The 21293-nt window shown below is 50.9% G+C and overlaps 2 protein-coding genes across 10 annotated transcripts in view; both read left to right on the top strand.

Moving 5' to 3' along the window:
- Positions 1 to 4010, top strand: part of TBC1D2 (TBC1 domain family member 2) — a 42430-nt gene extending 38420 nt beyond the window's left edge. For 4 of the 5 annotated variants that reach the window (XM_081511621.1, XM_081511600.1, XM_081511616.1 and 1 more), the window contains 3 exons: positions 1825 to 2010; positions 2745 to 2866; positions 3473 to 4010. In XM_081511621.1, the coding sequence (XP_081367747.1) occupies positions 1825 to 2010; positions 2745 to 2866; positions 3473 to 3680 (516 nt within the window). In that variant the 3' untranslated portion in view covers positions 3681 to 4010. The remainder of the gene's footprint in view (positions 1 to 1824; positions 2011 to 2744; positions 2867 to 3472) is intronic. The other variant, XM_081511607.1, reaches the window with a different exon arrangement.
- Positions 4011 to 8424: 4414 nt separating this feature from the next.
- Positions 8425 to 21293, top strand: part of CORO2A (coronin 2A) — a 62239-nt gene continuing 49370 nt past the window's right edge. For 2 of the 5 annotated variants that reach the window (XM_081511756.1, XM_081511664.1), the window contains exon 1: positions 8953 to 9080. The gene's annotated coding sequence lies outside the window, so the exon portion shown is untranslated. Of the gene's footprint in view, positions 8559 to 8632; positions 8715 to 8952; positions 9081 to 21293 lie in introns of those variants that run through there. The other 3 variants (XM_081511717.1, XM_081511792.1, XM_081511739.1) reach the window with 3 other exon arrangements.

Raw genomic sequence — 21293 nt, 5'->3', positions numbered from 1 at the left:
AGAATTTCAAAAGAGAGGTCAGGTAACGAGGAAGCTGGGACTTAGGAGGGCGGGATGACTGGCATGCTTCACATGCTCACATAATCGCCTACTGAGAGGCACTGCTGCCTCTGTCCTCTTGCAACCCCTCACTGCCCTCTGAGTGCAGGCCAGCCCTGGGGTCAGGCGGAGCTAGGGTCAGAACCAGCCCCTCGGAAAACAGCCTTGGACCCTTGGCAAGTGGCATCACCTCTCCAAACCTCAGGCCTGCCTGCTTCTGAATGGGCATAGCACTGCTTCCTGGGATTGTTGAGAGGTGTAAATGCGAGACCATCTCACACCTCCTCCCTCCAGCCTCTCCCTCCTCACCCTTGCCCTATTCTTGCTGCATCGGTGCATCTGCTTGATGAAGAGACAGATGCTACTCAGAGGGAACCTTCTCACTCCCCATCAAAACCTACCAAGCCATTACCTGCACCCTCCCTGCCCCCCATCCTGTCCCCCTTTCCTACTTTGAGCACTCGACACTGTTTCCTCCTGGGTGGAGAGGTGAGGAGAGATCAGGGGTGGAGATGAAGACTTAGGAGTCATCAGGAAATAGGTGGTGAATCAGGTGAGGATTGGGTTTTGCTGTGTGGCAGGGAGGCCCAACTTAATAGTGCCATTTTTGGTAGGTTCCAGCGATTTTTTTGTTGATGGCTCTTCAGCAGTTAGTTGTGATTTTGGTGTTTTCATAAGAAGAGGCAAGTTCACTTCCTTCACTTCCTTCTACTCCTCCAACTTGAGCTAATCTCTCCTAATAGTGGCTTAATAATCCTCCATTTAGGAGGATTATTTTTCACAGATAATGAGAAAGCTAAAGGCTCCTTCTGGCTGTCTGTTCTGATCACAGGATGGCCACACCATCTCTGGTCATGTATTTTCTGAAATACAGAAAATTTCAAATATACAAAAACAGAGAGAAAGTGTAATGAACCTCCACATATTCATTACCTAGCTTCAATAATTATCAACACAGGGAGGCCAGTACTATTTTCACCTATACTCACACCACTCCCCCTACTTTGATGACCTTGAAGTGAATCTCAGACATCATCAGTCCATCCAGGCATCCTTCAGTGGATTCAGTGGCATCTTAGATTTAGTGAGTTACCCTAGACTTTGAGCTCCACAGCGGACCTGGAGTTCAGGGTGAGGAAGGAAGGAAAAGGGTGTTCACCACAGCTGAGAGCTAAGTCTGGAAGAAGACTTAAACAGAGGGAGAGGGCTGAGAAACCAGCAGTTCCAAGAAAGACAGAGCAAGAGGACCCTAAAATGAGCTCATCACTGAGATAGGAGGCAACCACAGAACAACCATATCCTAGGGCAGGGAAGGAGCCAGTGCTGGGAGTGATCAACCAGGTCCAGTGAAACAAGGACGGAGGCATGACAGTGACCACGCTCAGCAGCATCACCTCCGGGCCCCATGACCTTGCCCTGAGCATCTTGTGCATCAGACCCAAAATAGGTGCAAAGTCACGGCTGTGGTGTCAACCGATCCAAGCCTCAGCTCCTGCTTGGCTTGGGGTTCAGGACAAAGGGGCCCAGACTCCATGGGCTAAAAACTTCTGATCTACAGAGACCTCCACATCAGAGCTCCAACCTGGGCTACTCACCTATGGAGTGACGTGTCTCCCTGTCGGGCTGGGCACCAGCTCCTCCAGACACTCTGTGCCCCTAGCCAGGGCAGGACCCACTGGGAGCAGCCCCAGGGCTGTTTGTAGACCGGCTGGATGTGAGGGGTAGATGGGAAGCAGGCAGCCCCTCCTTCAGGGTGGCAGCCGACAGGTCCTCTCTTGGCTGCAGGTGGACCAGCGGGTGCTACAGGACCTCCTCTTGGAGAAGCTGCCCAGGCTGATGGCCCACCTGGGGCAGCGCCACGTGGACCTGTCCTTCATCACCTTCAACTGGTTCCTTGTGGTCTTTGCAGACAGTCTCATCAGCAACATCCTCCTCCAGGTCTGGGATGCCTTCCTCTACGAGGGCATCAAGGTAGGGCACTGCAGAGGGTGAGCGGGAGGGTCCTGGGCAAGTCCTTGCCTCCTCTGGGTCTTGACTCTGCCCCTGGATGATGGGAGGATGGAGCCCACCCAGCAGGGCTCTGGGGGACCTCTCTAGGGAGCCTGGCTTCATCAGCTCAAGTGCTCTGCACCCCTAAGAGGAAGTGGCGCTTCTGCCTCTGACGACCATCCTAGAGCTGGGAGGATTCCCTTCCCCTGGACAGGGGGCTCCAGCCTACCCAGAAGGCACATCACTGCTGCCTCCTCCTTCTCCTGTTCAGACTGAGCCCTAGATGGGGGTGCTGCTCCCAGCTCTGCCCTCTTCCTTGTGAGGAGACCCTGGGCAGGCCCTCCCCTGGCCTCTGCCATGTTTCCCCATGGTGGTGGACCTCACAGTTCACCAAGCACCCTCAGATCCGACTCTCCATTCCTGCTGGCACCCCATGTAGAGACAAGGTTACTGTCATTAGATCCAACAGGGGCAACACCTTGCCCAGGCTCCCAGGACAGTCAGACAGACAGGCTCCCAATCCCCAGATTGCCAGCTGAGCTCCCCCGAGGGGTTTCCAGCCACCCCCTGCCTTGGCTTTGCCCCACGTGTTTCTTCCAAGCCTCCAATCTCTGCAGCCTGTCCAGGGCCGTCCACACTGCCTGGGGGTGTGGCTTCTGGGGCTTCCCTGCCCTGGCTCCCCATCCCCACCCTGAACCACACTCTGCCCCCCCCAGGTGGTGTTCCGCTATGCCCTGGCCATCTTCAAGTACAATGAGGAGGCACTCCTGAGGCTACAGGATAGCCTAGAGATCTACCAGTACCTGCATTTCTTCACCAAGACCATCTGTGACAGCCGGTGAGACCCGCTCCTGCCCCCGCCCCTCCACCACCCCCTATATGCTCAACTCCAGGACATAGAGCAGAGAGGAGGCTGGTGTTCCCAGTGTAGGTTCATTAGCAACACTGATCCTCCATCACAGCTTAGAAATCTTTAGGGACACTCCACTGCCTCAGAATCTGCCTGTCCCCTTAACATGGCATTCAAGACCCCACGGAGTTTCGTTTCCTGCCCGCCTTCTCCTGCCCCCAACACCCATGCCCTAGGATCCTGCCAAACAGAGCCATCTGAGTTCCCAGGACAGCCTTCATCTCTGAGCTTCTGGCCCTACAGCTTCTTCTGCTTAGAATGCCTCCCTGCACTCCCACCAGCACCGTCTTTGTCTGGCCCACCAGGCTTTTTCCTCAAAACTCAGCTCACAGTCCCCTCCTCCAGGAAGCCTTCCCTGATCAACTTGCTCTCCCTCAGCCCTAAGCTTCCTCCCGCCTCAGTACTTACACACTTCAGGTGGAAACTGTCTTCTCAGTCACTGTTTCCTCTCAGGAAGGGGCCTCAGCTGCCTGAGCGGAGTGAACGCAGGGATGCCCAGGACACCCGCTGACTATGACTCTGCTTTCCCCCCAGGAAGCTGATGCACATCGCCTTCAATGACATGAACCCCTTTCCCATGAAACAGCTGCGCCAGCTGCGGGCGGCCCATCGGGAGCGGCTGGAGGCTGAGCTGAATGAACTGGAGCAGCTCAAGGCCGAGTACCTGGAGACCCGGGCAGCCCAGGGCCCCTCGGTGCCTAAGGGTTGCCCCAGTGAGGATGAGGGGGAGGCAGAGCCCTGACATGGCTGCCTGCCCTCCCCAAGCCCTTTCTCTCCTTGGGCTGGCAGGCCCAGAGAAGGACGGCCATGGAGCAATATGTGACCCTGGGCAAGTCCCTTCTCCTCTCTGGGACTCAGTCTCCCCATTGGAATGTTGGCTCCTGAAGCCACTGGTTGGGTTTTCTCATGAGCACACCCAGGATGCACCCCTTCTCACTTCCTCCGCAGAGCACTTTAGCACCCAGACAAGCAAGAGTGCTGTCTTTATAGGATAACCTTGAACATTCTTTAAGTTTTATCTGTGTATAACAGTGTAAATACTGGAAATAGTTCACAAGCTCTGGAACCCAAACAGTTCTCAGTAACTGGTTGTTCCTGGGTGGGCCTGGGGCTCCAGGATGTTGCACCACCAGGGCCTTCTCAGCCTAGGATGTCCCTGGCTGCTGTTTCTCATGGTGTCTCTGCACGGCCAGTCCTGGTTCCCGGAGGAGCTGGGTCCATATGCATTTATAGCTCCTGTCTTTGTGGGTGACAGCGTCTCTCAAATACTGGTTGGGCTTTTGATCCAGGCCTAGCTCCCACCTACCCGTTTCCTGAGCCTTGTACCTGCCCTCTCCTTTCTCCTCACAGCCCATCTGGTGTGTTGGGGGGTTTCCAGGGAAACCCCTGTCCACCACCAAGAGAAACTTGGTGTGGGGATTGAACAGAGAGCCCTGATTAGCTGCCCAAAGTCTGATCTCCCACCACCAACTTCATAGTCAGGGGCAAGAAGAGTCACCTCTTTGAAAATTGGGTGGTTGAGAGAGAGAGAAAAAGGTGGTGAGACAGACAGAGCCTGCAGCCAAGTCAGGGCTGGCTTGTGCAGAACTCAGCTTCAGTTCTTCTGGGTTCTTCCAGGTCCTTCCTCAGCAGACAGGCTTTCCCCATCCCCCTCCATGCAGGGGGTCGAGGCTGCACAAGTGATATGGGCAGCTCATTCCTCAGCAAAGCCTGAGACTGTCTGCCAGGCTAGCCTTGGGCTCAGCAATCTTTGCTATGAGGGACTGGGGTAGGGGTTCTCACAGAAAAGCCTCCTGCTCTGATCCACGTTTCTTTTCGAGGCTTGGGAGGGAGGCCACACCCATTGCTGGGGACAAGGGACAGGCCCTTCTCTCACCCACCAGTGTGAACTTGGAGGGGTTGGCGTACCAGACCCCTTGTTCCCTCCCATCACCACCCCCACCAGCCCAGGGAGGGGACCCTCAGGGTTCCTTTCCTCCCACATTTATCAGGGCGGCTGGCCAGCTCAGTTCCTGTGAACACTCTACACCAAGGCTTGATGGCCTTTTCATATTTGCTAAACTTTTTTCGTCTGCTGAGGTCCTTTCACCACCAAACAGTAACTGTGAAGCATGATGGTGGTCTGAGGGCAGCCCGGGGCGGGGGGGGTCCTGGCTGCATCCCAACAGGTTGCATGCTGTATCCCTCAGGGCCGTCACCAAGAAGACTGGGGGCCTCCTGGAACACCAGGAGGGTTAAAGGAGATGACACTGTTGCTGGATCTGGTTGCCCGGCACAGAGTGAAGCACACAGCCTTGGCAGCGAATGGCCTTTTCATAAAGAAGGCATCACCAGGAGGGCCCTGAGGGCCAGAAAAGGCCCGCGGTTCCAGGAGAGACTGGGTCCAGCTGGTCCCTCTGACTCCAGCCTTTAAAACCAGATTCCCTCCTCCGCAAAAATACAGCACGTGACCCCAGCTCAGACCAGGGCTGCTGGATAAAGCACCCCCACCCCTCCCCTCCCGTCTGCCACCCGCCTCTGCCCCCACTTCCCTCTCATCCTTCCTCTTCACTTGTCTTCCCTCTGCTTCATCTCTCCACGCCCGCCCCCGCCACACATGTACACACACGCCACACCCAGGCAGAGAACTTCTGCTCAAAGTTGAGGGTCTCTCCCCTCCTCCCTCACTGGGAGGGGTAGTACTATGCAGCTGACCCAACACTGTGTCATCTCTGGTTCCTACCTGGCTGCACCACAGTGCCACCTGAGTGCTGGGTCAGAGCCTGTTGTGGGACATGGGTGTTGTGATAGGGCGACAGGGTTGGGGACCACAGGCAACGAGGGCCACCAGCCCTGTATCGGGGAGCTGGAGCAAGAGCCAGGAATGCGAACTGCCTGTCCTAGAGCCCCCACTCCCTCCAGACAGAGCTCAGTTTACAGATGAGGAGACGGCTCAGAGAGGTTAACCAACTTGTCCAAAGTCACAAAAGCCACAAGTGTTTAAGCCATGCTTAAGCCTTAGAGGCTGCTAACTGGAAAATCCAGGGAGAGCTCCTCCAAGCTAGAACACCTCCCCCAAGAACCCAGGAGAAAGGGCAAGCTTGGCCTATGGCCTCCTGAGCCATGAGGGCCGGTGGGGCTACCCCAGGCAAAGGAAAATGGGAGGAAGAACCATCTACCTGACAAGGGAGGCTGTAGCAGGGACTTGCGGGGGGTGGGGCCGAACTCCGAGAATCTCTGGGGCGGCTGCTGCTCCTTGGGATCCTGCCCACCCTCCCTCAGCTCTTCCTGAAAGGCATTTGGGGCCCAGCCCTAGTGTCAGGTTCCTGGACCCGCACCACAGCTGTCGCCCCCACCATCCCCAGGGATTGCTGCCTTCCTGGCTGGAGGATCTGATCCCTCAGCCCCACCTCCCTACCCCAGGGGTGGGCCTGCTAGCTCAGAGCATCCCTCTCCCAGACACAAGGCCCCCAGCAATCAGGACATGCTCCATTCTACAGGTGATGGAAAGGAGTTACCCAGGGAACCTTCCTGGGGCAATATCCCTAAGAATAAAGGGGCTCCTCAAAGCAGGAGGGGGGCACTGTGGAAGATCCCTGCCCCAAAGTGGGAGATGCACACTCACTTCTACAGGATGTCTGTGCTCAGGGTGCTCTCCCGCACGTTCAGAACCTCCCCCTAACCCTGATCCTCCCAGGTGCACATGTCTCCTCCTTCCTCAGCTCAACCTGCCACGAGCACGGGACCACGTTGTACAAAAAGCTCCATGTTGGGCAGATAGGGGAGAACTTGCCATTTCCCCTCACACCCCTGCACACATACACACACAGATTCCGGTCACCCAGAAGACATTTACCCACATGTGGCAGATTAATTTAAAAAAAAGAAAATTTTGGCCACACCGCACAACATATAGGATCTTAGTTCCCCAACCACCGGTTGAAACTTGCACGCTCTGCCTTCAAAGTGCAGAGTCTTAACCACTGGACCACCAGGAAAGTCCCAACAAACAGCAAATTAAACAAAGGCCACGCTGACACAGGGAGGTGTTGGATTTCTGGCCAATCTCAATCAGCAATAAGGCCCAAGAGAAGGTCCTAGCAGATGGACCCAACTTTGGGACCAGACCTATTGTGTGTTTCCTAGCTAGAGAACCCTGGGTAGGTCATTCCCGTCCTGGCCTCAGTTTCCCCATGTGTGCAATTCAGATAGTCAGTGGGTGTTGTTGATGTTCAGTTCCCCAGTCGTGTCCGACTCTTTGCGACACCATGGACTGCAGCATGCCAGGCTTCCCTGTCCCTCACCTCCCAAAGTTTGCACAAGTTCACGACTATTGCATCTATGATGCCATCCATCCAGCCATCTTATCCTCTAACACCCTCTCCTTCTGCCCTCAGTCTTTCCCAGCATCAGGGACTTTTCCAATGAGTCAGCTGTTCACATCAGATGACCAAAATACTGCAGCCTCAGCTTCAGCATCAGTCCTTCCAACGAGTATTCAGGGTTGATTTCCCTTAAGAATGACTGGTTTGATCTCCGTGCTGCCCAAGGAACTCTCAGGAGTCTTCTCCAGCACCACAATTTGAAGCCGTCAATTCTTTGGCGCTCTGCCTTCTTTACACTTCAGCTCTCACAATCGTACGTGACCACTGGGCAGGTAGCCTTCATCAAATGGACAGTGTTAAGGGGATGGAAGGGACAGGAGGATGAGCACACCTACACAGCATCTCTAGGAAAAGTCCCAGGTTGTGTCTATCGCAGAGCCCTCCAATGGCCTCCCCTCTGGCCCACTGGTCCATATGTCCAGGCCCCCCAGAAAGGTCCCTGTCAACCAGCTTTTCACCAAATGCAGTCCCAGCCACCCACTATCATGGTACAGAGGGGTAAAAGGCAGATACACAGCTGGGAGGGCACATCCACTGGAATCTGGGAAGACTTCCCAGAGAGGGACGTTGGTACCAGCCCTGGAAGGAAGGACAGTAGGAGGTGAGGGAAGAGAACTCCAGGCAGAGGGGACAGCGTGAACAAAGGCATAGATGTGTGACAGTGCAAGGGGGTGGGGGATGCACCAGTTACTGGCCCCGGCACTAGGTAAATTAAGACGTTGAGGTGAATTAACACTTACTGAGCCACGAACTGCTCTAGCTCCTAGAGATACACCACTAAACAAAGAGCTCTTCACAAGAGAGGTGGTGTGGTAGTGTAGTTATAAGCTTGGGCTTGGGAGCCACTCTGCCTAGGGTTGAATTACTACCTGTGTGATCTTAGGCAAACTACTTAACCTCTCTGTGCCTTAGCTTCCTCATGTGTAAAATAGATGAGTAACAGGTAACCTCATAGGTTTATGGTGATGCATTGAAGGTGCCTAGAACTGTGCCCGGCTCATTAAGTGCTGGCTGGTGGTATTTCTAAAAGGCTGGACCACCCCCATCTCCGTCCCAGTGCCTAGCATGCAAAACTCCATAGCGGGCGAGAACGGGCAGCAGCGCCCCCTCCTGGCTACAGAAAGAAGGGCGTCCTCTGGGCCCTCCCCGCCCTCTTCCTCCAGGCGGACAGAGAAGCCTCAGGAATTACTCCACCAGCCCAGGTTCACCGAGCGCTGCTCCCGAGGCCGGCTCTGCGCACACACTTCACCAGGAGGGTAAATTAGATCGTTTTATCTAATTTTCAAACTGCTCTCTGAGGCAGACACAGTTACTGTTTCCCTTTCACCAGGGGAGAAACTGAGGCTCCCGGAAGGTCGAGTCCCTTGTTCCAAGCCACTCGGCGAGGGAGCGGCGGCGGGACGCGAAGGCAGGCGAGTGTGACAGTCCCCAGCCTCGGCTCAGTTAGCCGGGCAGCCCGCCCCAATCACTGCGGCGTGTGCACGTCGGTGTGCGCGCCCGTTCTGCGCGCGTGTGCGCGCCCCGGGACCAGCCCCGGGGGCCAAGAGCGCGGCCAAGGGCTCGAGGAAGAAGGGGTGCCCCCGCGGACTCGCGGGGTGCGAGGGCGGGGCATGTGCCTGGCCCTTACCCCGCCCACCGGCCCCGCCCGCCGACTTCGGTGGGGAGGAGGAGGCGGCGGCGCTGGGCGCCGGGACTCGGCGGCGGCGAAGAGCGCGGAGCCGGAGCTGGACGCCGCCGCCGCCGCCACCGCCACAGCCACCTGCGCGGCAGTCATCAAGGTAGGGCGGCCCCGGGCCGCCGGCCATACCTTTCCGGTTTGTGCGATGTGTGCGCGCTGCGCCTCCGGGCTGCAGCGGCTGGGGAGGGATGCTGGGGCTCGGCGGGGCGCGGGGGACCTGGCTTCCAGCCCCTCCGCGTGACCTTGCATAAAGCACTGCTCCTCTCCAGACCTCAGTTTCCCCATCGGAATAGCGGGCGTAGTGGTGGCACGTTCCTCGCCTGACAGAGTAGGGGCCGCCTCAAGCTCCAGCCTACCGACGGCGCGGGGCCCGCATGGGCACTGTCTGCACAGCCCACCCGGAGTGAGCGCGGCTCATGCTGGGTGTGGCGGGCTGTACCGTCGCCTCCCTCCCGCCCCCCGCTAGCGGCCTGGGTGCCCCGACCGGTGTGGTACTCTACCCTCTCCTGGCTGAGAAACCTGCTGGGCCTCAGCTTCCCGGCACGAGAAATAGGCAGGGGGAGCGGACACCCCCCAGGTCCTTGTGGAGCCGGCCTGGGCATGCAGGGTGGGGCCGTCAGAGTCTGCCAGCCAAGTCTACCTCGCGGTCTGGGGTGGCGGGAGCCCTGGGTTGAAAGTAGTGGGGCCCTCGGCCCCAGACTTGCCTAGACCAGACCTGTGCAGGCACCTGGATTTAGGGAATGGTGTGGAACCTGCCCTCCCCAGACCCTTTTCTTCCCTTCCCCACCAGGTGCTGACGCCCAGCTTGGTGTCCCAGCCTGCTGTGATAGGGCAAGATCCATGCATGGACCCCAGAGGGGCTCTAGCACCGGGAGAGCCATGTCTGGGTGGGGTTGGGTCTGGGACAGACTGTGTGTGGCTCCAGGCTCTCTGTGTAAAGAAGAATCCTGGCATCTGGCCCAGCCCCTTGGTCAGATCCCCTCTAGAAGGTCTTGCTGCCCAGTTGCACACCCTTTATTATGGGAATCTCACTAGATGTAAATAGAGCTAGGATCTGCTAGTCCCGCTCTGAGCACACAGACATCTGACTCCTCCCCGCCTCCCACCCTGGGGCAGTCATCTGGACCCTTAAGTCAGTTCACCTCAGGGATAAACAGCCCCACATCCAGCATTGTTTCTCCTCTGGAGCTGAAGAAAGCAAAGGTGGGACCAGGGAGCTGAGGTGAATGCCCCAGAGCGGGCAGTAGTCAGCCTGGGGCTTGTTCACCACCCACTTCCTTAGGATTTACCTGCAGGTGAGCAGCTGCCTTCGGAGAAGGCAATGGCAACCCACTCCAGTGTTCTTGCCTGGAGAATCCCAGGGACGGAGGAGCCTGGTGGGCTGCCGTCTATGGGGTTGCACAGAGTCAGACACGACTGAAGTGACTTAGCAGCAGCAGCAGAGCGGCTGCCTTAGGTCTGGAGTGAGAGGAGGAGCCCGAGGAGCCCCTCTCCAGGCCTTATCCTCTCCTGTCACCCGCCCTGATTGAGGTTCAGAGCATCAGGTCTGGGCCTTTCGGTCTCCCTTGTCCTCCCTCGAGACCTGTCCCTCACCCGGGAGCTTTCTTACAGCCAAAAGAAGGGCGAGACTGCTGGGGCAGGGGGTGCCCGCTGGGTCCTCAGAGGTGTGTGAGCAGAGGTTGGCCAAGCACTTGCTGAAGGTGAGCTACCTTTGACTGCAAGTCTGGGATTCTCGGGCTGAAGTAGAGTGACCACAACCTTACCTGTTGGCCATGGTGGAGCTGCACGGGACTTGAGGCTAGACCACAGATGAGTGTTATTCCCTCGTAAAAGCAGACTAAGTATCTGTACTGTCATTCGAGCGTAGCTCCCTCACACAAGCTTAAGTGCTACCTATGTCTCCTGTCATCTCTACCTGCGTATAATCTGGGCTTTGTTTTCCTGTTCCACTAGTCCAAGCTGTTTGGGCCTTGATTTAGAGGTATGGCACATCCTGGGTATTAAAATAGTCATCCTAGGCCAATAATTTTAAAATGCACCATGGAATTATGAAATATCTAAGCTGAAAGGAAGCTTAAGAAATCATCTCATTCAACCCCATCATTTTACAGATAGATATCCTCTGTCCCTGGAGGGGATGTGACTTGTCAAAGATCACACAGCAGACAAGCAACCAAGCCCAGGGATCTTGATTCGAGCACTTGTGTGTGTGTGTGTGTGTGTGTCTGAAAACACATACTATATAGTAAATCAAAGCACTCTATTTGTTCCTATAAAATTAGCAGAAATAAATATAAAAGGGTAAAACTCTATGCTGGTAAAGCTATAGGAATTCTCCAGTAGCATTTAATTTTGCAGGGCAATCTGGCAGCTTGTTCCAAAAGTCCATGAAAATGGTCCTAACTTTCCTTTGCCCCTAGCCTTCTACTTTGAGGACTTTGCCCTAAGGAAGTAATTATAGAGAGAGATGAGTGTAGTGCTGTTATTTACAAGAAGTTATCTTATGGTAAAGAAGCACTTGGTGTTTTACTATGGCTGAATAAGCATTTCATTTAAAAAATACAGCTTTTAAAATAGTGATACTGAAGTTTCCATTGCCAGAGTCTGGCCAACACAGGAGCAGTGTGTTCCAGAGGCAAAGCCACAAGACTCATGTCAGCATAGATTCCAGCGAAGATTCTTCCTCACCCCATCCTGTGATCTCAGGTCAATTCCTGCACTTTTCTGTACCTCACTTCCCCTATCTGTGAAATGGGGTAGACTCAGTGATTGCTGAATTTCCTTGAGCTCTTGACAACTCACGTTGTAAACTGAGCAAATCTCTGTAGCAGAAGCCTTTATTAGGAAGAGCAGGGAACACAAGGATAACCAAAGAATGTTCCAGCCTCCCTACCTCATCACCCCATCATTAATAAATCCCCTTAGAGGCAAACAACTAGCTATCATTTTTCTTCTGGGGAAGGGGTTTCCCTCAGCCTTAGAGCTTTGTTATCTCAAAATGGCCAGACCTGGATTATTTTAGGGGACACAGATTTTCCAGGAGGATTAGAAAACAATTCACCAAGATTCTCCATGTATTATTTTATGTTGCCTCCTTCAGAACAGATTATAGGTGTTTAGCAATCACACCTATTATGAAGGGCCAAGAGTTGGGGAACAAACATTTACTGGACACCTACTGTGTACTAGGCCTTAAGGTGCCTCCCGGGGGCCTGCAGGCCACCATGGGAAATGTATTAAGTTAAACTACGTGAAAAGGCCAATATCTGGCTATTTTTGACTTACAAGAAATGGCCATTTTATTTGGTTCAGCCTAAATGGAAAAAGATATAATTAAAAAGCACTGTGTTCCTTACTATATAATTGAGAGATTGGCAGGGTGCGGTGGGGGAAAGAGTAATTACTGTGTAAGCTCAGAGAAGTCAAGGAGGAAGAACATGGGAGCCTTACCTTGAATAATCAATAACAATAATAATAAGCTAACATATATTGAGTAGTTACCACCTGCCTGATTGTCCTAAGGGCTTCTCATTTGATCATTCAACCTTTCATTTATTAAACACCTTCACTGCACTAGGTTATTTTCTAGGTATGGTGAGGAGAGGTTCTTGACAGTAAACAAAATAGACTAAAAAATATAAAATCTGTCTTAAAGGAGCTTACAGTCTAATAGGAAAAGAAGACAGACAAACAATAAAATAGGTGGTGATAAATGAGATGGAGCAAATAAAACATAAGAGGATATTTCAAGTGTATGAGGGAGGATGAAAGGAAAGAGTTGTGGTTTCAAATAGTTGATGGGGAGAATCACTGAGAAGGTGACCTTTGGGAGAAGGCTTGGCTGATTCCTGGGGGAAGAGCTGTCCAGGTGGAAGGAATGACCAGTGCAAAAGCCCTAAGGTAGGACCATGCTTGGCACCTTCAGGAAGAACAGACTAGAGCAGTGGGAAGAGGGAAGAGGATACAGGTGAGGGAGGCCTGTGGTCAGATTGTGTACCCCGTCTCCTGCAATATGGAATCCTGTAAGTTTAAGGAGGGTACGATTTTTCTCTTTTTAATTTAAAGGAACAGAGATACAGAAAGTTTCAGTAACTTGGTGAAACATTGTCTCATAGAGGAGCTAGGGCTTTTGGTCAAGCGTAGTAGGAGCCATGAAAAGCTTTGAACAAGGAAAGAGCATGGCCACATCTGAGTGTTAGTGCGATTCTTTTGGGGTACAGAGAGAAGGCTGTGGAAAGAGTCCAGGCCTGGAATGATGAAGCTGGACCAGGGCAGCATGAACCATTGAACATGGGGGCAGAGGATCTGCCGAGCTTGTTCCTTGGGATGAGATAGGAATCCAAGCCAGAGGAGGAGGAAGCCACGCTGGCTTTGGGCCTTATTTATTTCAGTCAGTTCAGTTCAGTCGCTTAGTTGTGTCCGACTCTTTGCCACTCCATGGACTGCACCACGCCAGGCTTCCCTGTCCATTACCAACTCCCGGAGTTTGCTCAAACTCATTTCCATTGAATCAGTGATGCCATCCAACCATCTCATCCTCTGTCATCCCCTTCTCCTCCTGCCTTCAATCATTCCCAGCATGAGGGTCTTTTCAAATGAGTCGGTTCTTTGCATCAGGTGGCCAAAGTATTGGAGTTTCAGCTTCAACATCAGTCCTTCCATGAATATTCAGGATGTTTTCCTTTAGGATGGACTGGTTGGATCTCCTTGCAGTCCAAAGGACTCTCAAGAGTCTTCTCCAACACCACAGTTCAAAAGCATCAATTCTTCAGCGCTCAGCTTTCTTTATAGTCCAACTCTCACATCCATATGTGACTACTAGAAAAACCATAGCTTTGACTAGATGGACCTTTGTTGGCAAAGTAATGTCTCTGCTTTTTAATAAGCTGTCTAGGTTGGTCATAACCTTTCTTCCAAAGAGCGAGCGTCTTTTAATTTCATGGCTGCAGTCACCATCTGCAATGATTTTGGACCCCCCCCCAAATTAAGTCTGTCACTGTTTCCATTGCTTCCCCATCTATTTGCCATGGAGTGTTAGGACCAGATGCCATGATCTTTTAGTTTTCTGAATGTTGAGCTTTAAGCCAACTTTTTCACTTTCCGCTTTCACTTTCATCAAGAAGCTCTTTAGTTCCTCTTCACTTTCTGCCATAAGGGTGGTGTCATCTGCATATCTGAAGTTATTGATATTTCTCCTGGCAATCTTGATTCCAGCTTGTGCTTCATTCAGCCCAGCGTTTCTCATGATATACTCTGCATATAAGTCAAATAAGTAGGGTGACAATATACAGCCTTGACAATTTGGAACCAGTCTGTTGTTCCATGTCCACTTCTAACTGTTGCTTCTTGACCTACATATAGATTTCTCAGGAGGCAGGTCAGGTGGTCTGGTATTCCCATCTCTTTAAGAATTTTCCACAGCTTGTTGTAATCCACACAGTCAAAGGCTTTGGCAGATTCATTAAAGCAAAAATAGATGTTTTTCTGGAACTCTCTTGCTTTTTTGATGATCCAGTGAATGTTGGCAATTTGATCTCTGGTTCCTCTGCCTTTTCTAAATCCGACTTGAACATCTGAAAGTTCATGGTTCACGTACTGTTGAAGCCTGGCTTGGAGAATTTTGAGCATTACTTTGCTAGCATATGAGATGAGTGCAATTGTGCAGTAGTTTGAGCATTCTTTGACATTGCCTTTCTTTGGGATTGGAATGAAAACTGACCTTTTCTAGTCCTGTGGCCACTGCTGAGTTTTCCATATTTGTTGGCATATTGAGTGCAGCACTTTCACAGCATCATCTTTTAAGATTTGAAATAACTCAACTGGAGTTCCATCACCTCCACTAGGTTTGTTCATAGTGATTCTTCCTAAGGCCCACTTGACTTCACATTCCAGGATGTCTGGCTCTAGATGAGTGATCATACCATCGTGGTTATCTGGGTCATGAAGATCTTTTTTGTACAGTTCTTCTGTGTATTCTTGCCACCTCTTCTTAATATCTTCTGCTTCTGTTAGGTCCCTACCATTTCTGTCCTTTACTGAGCCCATCTTTGCATGAAATGTTCCCCTGGTATCTCTAATTTTCTTGAAGAGATCTCTAGTCTTTCCCATTCTATTGTTTTCCTCAATTTCTTTGCATTGATCACTGAGGAAGGCTTTCTTATCTCTCCTTGCTATTCTTTGAAACTCTGCATTCAAATGGGTATATCTTTCCTGTTCTCCTTTGCCTTTCTCTTCTTTTCACAGCTATTTGTAAGGCCTCCTCAGACAACCATTTTGCCTTTTTGCATTTCTTTTTCTTGGGAATGGTCTTGATCCCTGCCTCCTGTACAATGTCACGAACCTCCCTCCATAGTTCTTCAGGCACTCTGTCTATCAGATCTAGTCCCTTGAATCTATTTCTCACTTCTACTGTATATCGTAAGGGATTTGATTTAGGTCATACCTGAATGCTGCTGCTGCTGCTGCTAAGTAGCTTCAGTCGTGTCCGACTCTGTGCGACCCCATAGACGGCAGCCCACCAGGCTCCCCCGTCCCTGGGACTCTCCAGGCAAGAACACTGGAGTGGGTTGCCATTTCCTTCTCCAACGCATGAAAGTGAAAAGTGAAAGCGAAGTCGCTCAGTCGTGTCCGACTCTTAGCAACCCCATGGACTGCAGCCTACCAGGCTCCTCTGTCCATGGGATTCTCCAGGCAAGAGTACTGGAGTGGGGTGCCATTGCCTTCTCCACATACCTGAATGGTCTAGTGATTTTCCTGACTTTCTTCAATTTAAGTCTGAATTTGACAGTAAGGATCCTGTTCATGATCTGAGCCACAGTCAGCTCCCAGTCTTGTTTTTGCTGACTGTATAGAGCTTCTCCATCTTTGGCTGCAAAGAATATAATCAATCTGATTTTGGTATTAACAAATACTTAATAGTATTTGTTTCAGGCGCCATCTAAGATTTTAACTGGCCCAGTCAATCTTCAAAACAATCTATAGAATAGTTACTATTACTTATTATTTTTAATGGATGTATTATATTATATATGATAGACAGAATGCCTGATGAACTACGGATGGAGGTTCGTGACATGGAAGCGAAAAGCAAAGGAGAAAAGGAAAGATATACCCACTTGAATGCAGAGTTCCAAAGAATAGCAAGGAGAGATAAGAAAGCCTTCCTCATCGATCAATGCAAAGAAATAGAGGAAAACAATAGAATGGGAAAGACTAGAGATCTTTTCAAGAAAATTAGAGATACCAAGGGAATATTTCATGCAAAGATGGGCTCAATAAAGGACAGAAATGGTAGGGACCTAACAGAGCAGAAGATATTAAGAGGTGGCAAGAATACACAGAAGAATTGTACAAAAAAAGTTCTTCATGACCCAGACAATCACAGTGGTGTGATCACTCACCTAGAGCCAGACATCCTGGAATGTGAAGTCAAGTGGGCCTTAGGAAGCATCACTACGAACAAAGCTAGTGGAGGTGATGGAATTCCAGTTGAGCTATTTCAAATCCTGAAAGATAACACTGTGAAAGTGCTGCACTCAATATGCCAACAAATATGGAAAACTCAGCAGTGGCCACAGGACTGGAAAAGGTCAGTTTTCATTCCAGTCCCAAAGAAAGGCAATGCCAAAGAATGCTCAAACTACCGCACGATTGCACTCATCTCACTTACTAGTAAAGTAATGCTTAAAATTCTCCAAGCCAGGCTTCAGCAATACGTGAACCATGAACTTCCAGATGTTCAAGCTGGTTTTAGAAAAGGCAGAGGAACTAGAGATCAAATTGCCAATATCCGATGGATCATCGGAAAAGCAAGAGAGTGCCAGAAAAACATCTATTTCTTCTTTATTGAATCTGCCAAAGCCTTTGACTGTGTGGATCACAATAAACTGTGGAAAATTCTTAAAGAGATGGGAATACCAGATCACTTGACCTGCCTCTTGAGAAACCTGTATGCAGGTCAGGAAGCAACAGTTAGAAGTGGACATGGAACAACAGACTGGTTCCAAATAGGAAAAGGAGTACGTCAAGGCTGTATATTGTCACCCTGCTTATTTAACTTATATGCAGAGTACATCATGAAAAACGCTGGGCTGGAGGAAGCACTAGCTGGAATCAAGATTGCCGGGAAAAATATCAATATTTCAGATATGCAGATGACACCACCCTTATGGCAGAAAGTGAAGAAGAACTAAAGAGCTTCTTGATGAAAGTGAAAGAGGAGAGTGAAAAAGTTGGCTTAAAGCTCAACATTCAGAAAACTAAGATCATGGCATCTGGTCCCATCACTTCATGGCAGATAGATGGGGAAACAGTGGAAACAGTGGCCAACTTTATTTTTCTGGGCTCCAAAATCACTGCTGATGGTGACTGCAGCCATGAAATTAAAAGACACTTACTCCTCGGAAGGAAAGTTATGACCAACCTAAACAGCATATTAAAAAGCAGAGACATTACTTTGCCAACAAAGGTCTGTCTAGTCAAGGCTATGGTTTTTCCAGTGGTCATGTATGGATGTGAGAGTTGGACTATAAAGAAAGCTGAGCACCAAAGAATTCATGCTTTTGAGCTGTGGTGTTGGAGAAGACTCTTGAGAGTCCCTTGGACTGCAAGGAGATCCAATCAGTCCATCCTAAAGGAGATCAGTCCTGGGTGTTCATTGGAAGGACTGATGTTGAAGCTGAAACTCCAATACTTTAGCCACTTGATGCGAAGAGCTGATTCATTTGAAAAAACCCTGATGCTGGGAAAGATTGAGTGCAGGAGGAGAAGGGGATGACAGAGGATGAGATGGCTGGATGGCATCATCGACTCAATGGACATGGGTTTGGGTGGACTCAAGGAGTTGGTGATGAACAGGGAGGCCTGGCGTGGTGCAGTTCATGGGGTTGCAAAGAGTCGGACACGACTGAGCAACTGTACTGAACTGATATTATATATGAGTTATAGCTCAATGAAGTTAATTTGCCAAGGAAGTGTATTTGTTTTTTCTGTTATAAATACTTGATGATAATAGAGAATTTAGAAAAAAGAAAGGAAAACAAAATAAATCACTCAGTCTTCTCTTTTTGTCTCAGATAATCAATATAAATATTTTAGTATTATCTACTTTGTCTTTTTTTCTACTGTTATCCCCATTTTGCAGATGAGGACACTGAGGCCCAGAGTGGTTGGGCAGCTTGCCCGGGGTCATACATTTGGACCCATGTCATCTGACTCCAGTGTTCAGGGTCTTAATCACTGAGCTACATTGCCTGTAGGCAAACTAGAATGTTCATTGGTAAGTTCTGTTGAGACACACAGCCCCCACTCACCCCACCCCAGCATCATTTCACAGACAGGGAAGTTAAGGCCCAGTGAAAGCTGAGGCCTTGTTTAGTTAGCATCTCTCAGCCAGTTGGGAGCAGATATGTGTGATCTCATTCTAAGAAGAAACAAGGAGCTGAGGATTTGTAGGGTTGATGTGACAGCTGCTTCCAGCCTGGCCTTGAGCCCAGAGCTTGCAAGGGGCTGGCAGGTGCCATGACCTGCCCATACAGAGCGCTGGGCATTTCCATGGCAGGCCTGTCTTCCCTGGGCCCAAGAGTCTCAGCCCTCCAGCAGGTCTTGCTGGGAGGTGACCGGGGTAGGGAAGGAGAGTTTGGGACCTTGCTAAGCCTGCAGGCCCCCTGGGCATTGTCTCTGGTACTCTGACTGTGCATTTATTTCTGGCACAAGTGCCAGCAAACTCCCCGGGCTGCCTGCTGCTAGGGATGCAGCCCTGGCTTCCGATCCCAGCACAACCGCTGGGTGAGCTTCAGGCTGGGATCCTTCCCTCCCCAACTGCTAGCTGCAGGATGAAGGAAATGTAGACGGAAAGTTCTGGCACAGGGCATAGCACATGGAAGAGCTCAGTGGAGAGCCAACTGCTCTTGCTGTTCCTAGGGCTACCCCAGGGTGTTGGCCCAGGCTGGGGGACTAAGCCTTCCCAGCCAGAGCCCCCTCCTCAGTGCTCCCCTTCACACCTGCTTGGCCAGGGAGGCCTAGCCAGTGCAGGAGGAGATGGAAATGAACCCCAAGCAGAGGCTTGGAGTCTAAGATGGCAAGCAACAAGGAATACAGTTGAACAAAAGAGCCCTCTGAAGAGGGAGACCTGTCCTGGTCAATGACATGCTCTGTAGGCAAGTCCTGTCCCTTCTTTATACCCCTTGTCCTCTTCCGTAAAGTGGGGAGGGAGGGCATTTCCTGCCTTAATAATCATAACCATCTTCATTCCATCTATTGGGATCTGTTATCCCTCAGCAGCCATCTACTGAGGTTTTACTGTGCCTGGGGAGTAAGAATGGGAATAAGCCAGACCCATCAGTGCCTTCAAGGGCACGCATTCTGGTCAGGGGCTCAGTTCAGATAGGGAAACCCCAGAGCTGTGGGCCCTCAAGGAGGAGCATCTAATGCAGCCTGGGGAGGTGGGTAGAGTGGGGAGGCTACCTGGAGGAAGTGATGCTTGGGCCAGGTTGTTAGTGGGATTTGAAGCTGGCCAGACTCTGAAGGGGAGAGAAGCAAGAAAGGTCAATGGGTAAACTGCCCCACCTCTGAGCCTCAGTCTCCTCATCTGTAAAATGGGGATAATAAACACCTGCTTTGCTTAATGAATATGGTGGTTGTGAGCTCCAAAACTGGACAGAGAGCATGCAAACACTCAATGAACTATGAATGCCAAGCACCTGTTCTCTGTTGTTTACTGTGCTGTCTGAAGTCCCCAGGGCTTAGGGAAATACCAAGGCAGCATCTGAGTCCAGGAGAACATTCGGTCTGTTCTGAAAGCTCTGTAGTCAAGCTCAGCAGGGACAGACAGCCACTGTTCACCTCACACCCCTTGACTTAAGAGTTCTAGAGTGTTTCTGTGCTGGGGTACAGCTGTGCTTTGAGGAGGCCCTGAGGGTGACTGCGATCCAGTCACAGCCCTGTCCCTAGGAAGGGGGGCAAGTGTCCATAGGAACCTCTCAGGCCATAAGCACTGCATCCTGCTAGAGGCTGGGCACCCGGGCCAGGCCTCAGGGACCTGACCAAGGGGGGCTGTAGGGACCTGCCAGGTGAAGGGATGGAGAAGATGGGGGCACCGTGAGGTCACCAGGAAGAAACCAGCTTGTGTTGTGAGAGGTCTGCAAATTTGTCTTACCTGGAAAATCAAGGAAAAGAGCAGTGTATGGAGTGAGCCCATTTTGGTTTGAATATGAAGAAAGACTAGATCTACACACATGTAAATACAGAAAAATTTACAGACCGACACATATCAAGCTGGTTGATTATCACTAGATGGGAAAATTTTGTTTTCTTTATTTTGAAATTTTTTGTGATAGACATTTTATTTCTATAAAGAGGTGGCTGTATGTAATATGTGTTAAAATAGAATGTAGATGGTATAGTAATCCAGCCAGTCTCCTCTCTCCAGGCTGGAGGATTTAAGGAGGTACCGCAGCATGAGGACTTGAGTAAAGCCTGGGGAGTGGATCCTCAGTGCTGGTCTTCCAGAACAGTTGAGGGCAGGGGCCAGGGATGGCTTGATGTAGGTATCACACGGGAGGAGAGGTCGCCAGGGGCCTCCAGAATGGTTCCCAGGGCTCTCTTTGGGGACAAAGACTAGAAGTTTAGATAAGCAGTCAGCATTATGACCAACTGCCCAAAGCCAGGGACCCCGGGTGACATCAGCAGAAGCATAGAGTCAGATCCAGAGAAGTGAGGGTCCTGCTGGAGTTTGGGCCGCCCCCCAAGTGGGACTAGGCCAGCTGGGAGTGGTCCAGAGGCCACCAGGCTGGGGAGGAGCCCGTGCTTTTAGATTCCGTGATGCTTCAGGCTTCCGCCTCAGCGTACCAGACCCTCGAAGACCCTTCATCCTCAGTGATGTGCATTCTCAGTCTTTGGTCCCTGGGACTCTCACAAACTGTCCCACCTCTTTGCAAAGAGAATAGAAAAATCGAGCTACTGTGCTATTTCATGGAATGCAGAGCACCGCCTGTTGTAAGATATACCATTATTTTATAATCTATTAGGAAGAAAAAGGACAAGCAATTAAACTATAAGTTGCATCCCAGTTTCAGAGATGTTAAAAACTGTGTGTCTTAGAATCAGTTAAATACGACATGTGACTAGCTCCTACCTAGATTCTTAATTTACTATATATCCATTCATTTAATATGTGCAGCAACCCTGTGGCTAGATATTCTTGGCCTCTTTCTACAGATGAGGAAACTGGGGCCCGGAGAAGTGGCTTGCAAGATCACACAGTCAGCCAGAGGTAAAGCTAGGATTTGAACCCTGTTCTCACTGGGTTCCACCA

This window comes from Giraffa tippelskirchi, chromosome 1, assembly GCF_054371585.1.
Source record: "Giraffa tippelskirchi isolate mGirTip1 chromosome 1, T2T-mGirTip1v1.2.pri, whole genome shotgun sequence".
Lineage (NCBI taxonomy): Eukaryota > Metazoa > Chordata > Mammalia > Artiodactyla > Giraffidae > Giraffa > Giraffa tippelskirchi.
The sequence above is the reverse complement of the archived record's forward strand: the minus strand, read 5'-3'. Positions and strand labels throughout refer to the sequence as shown.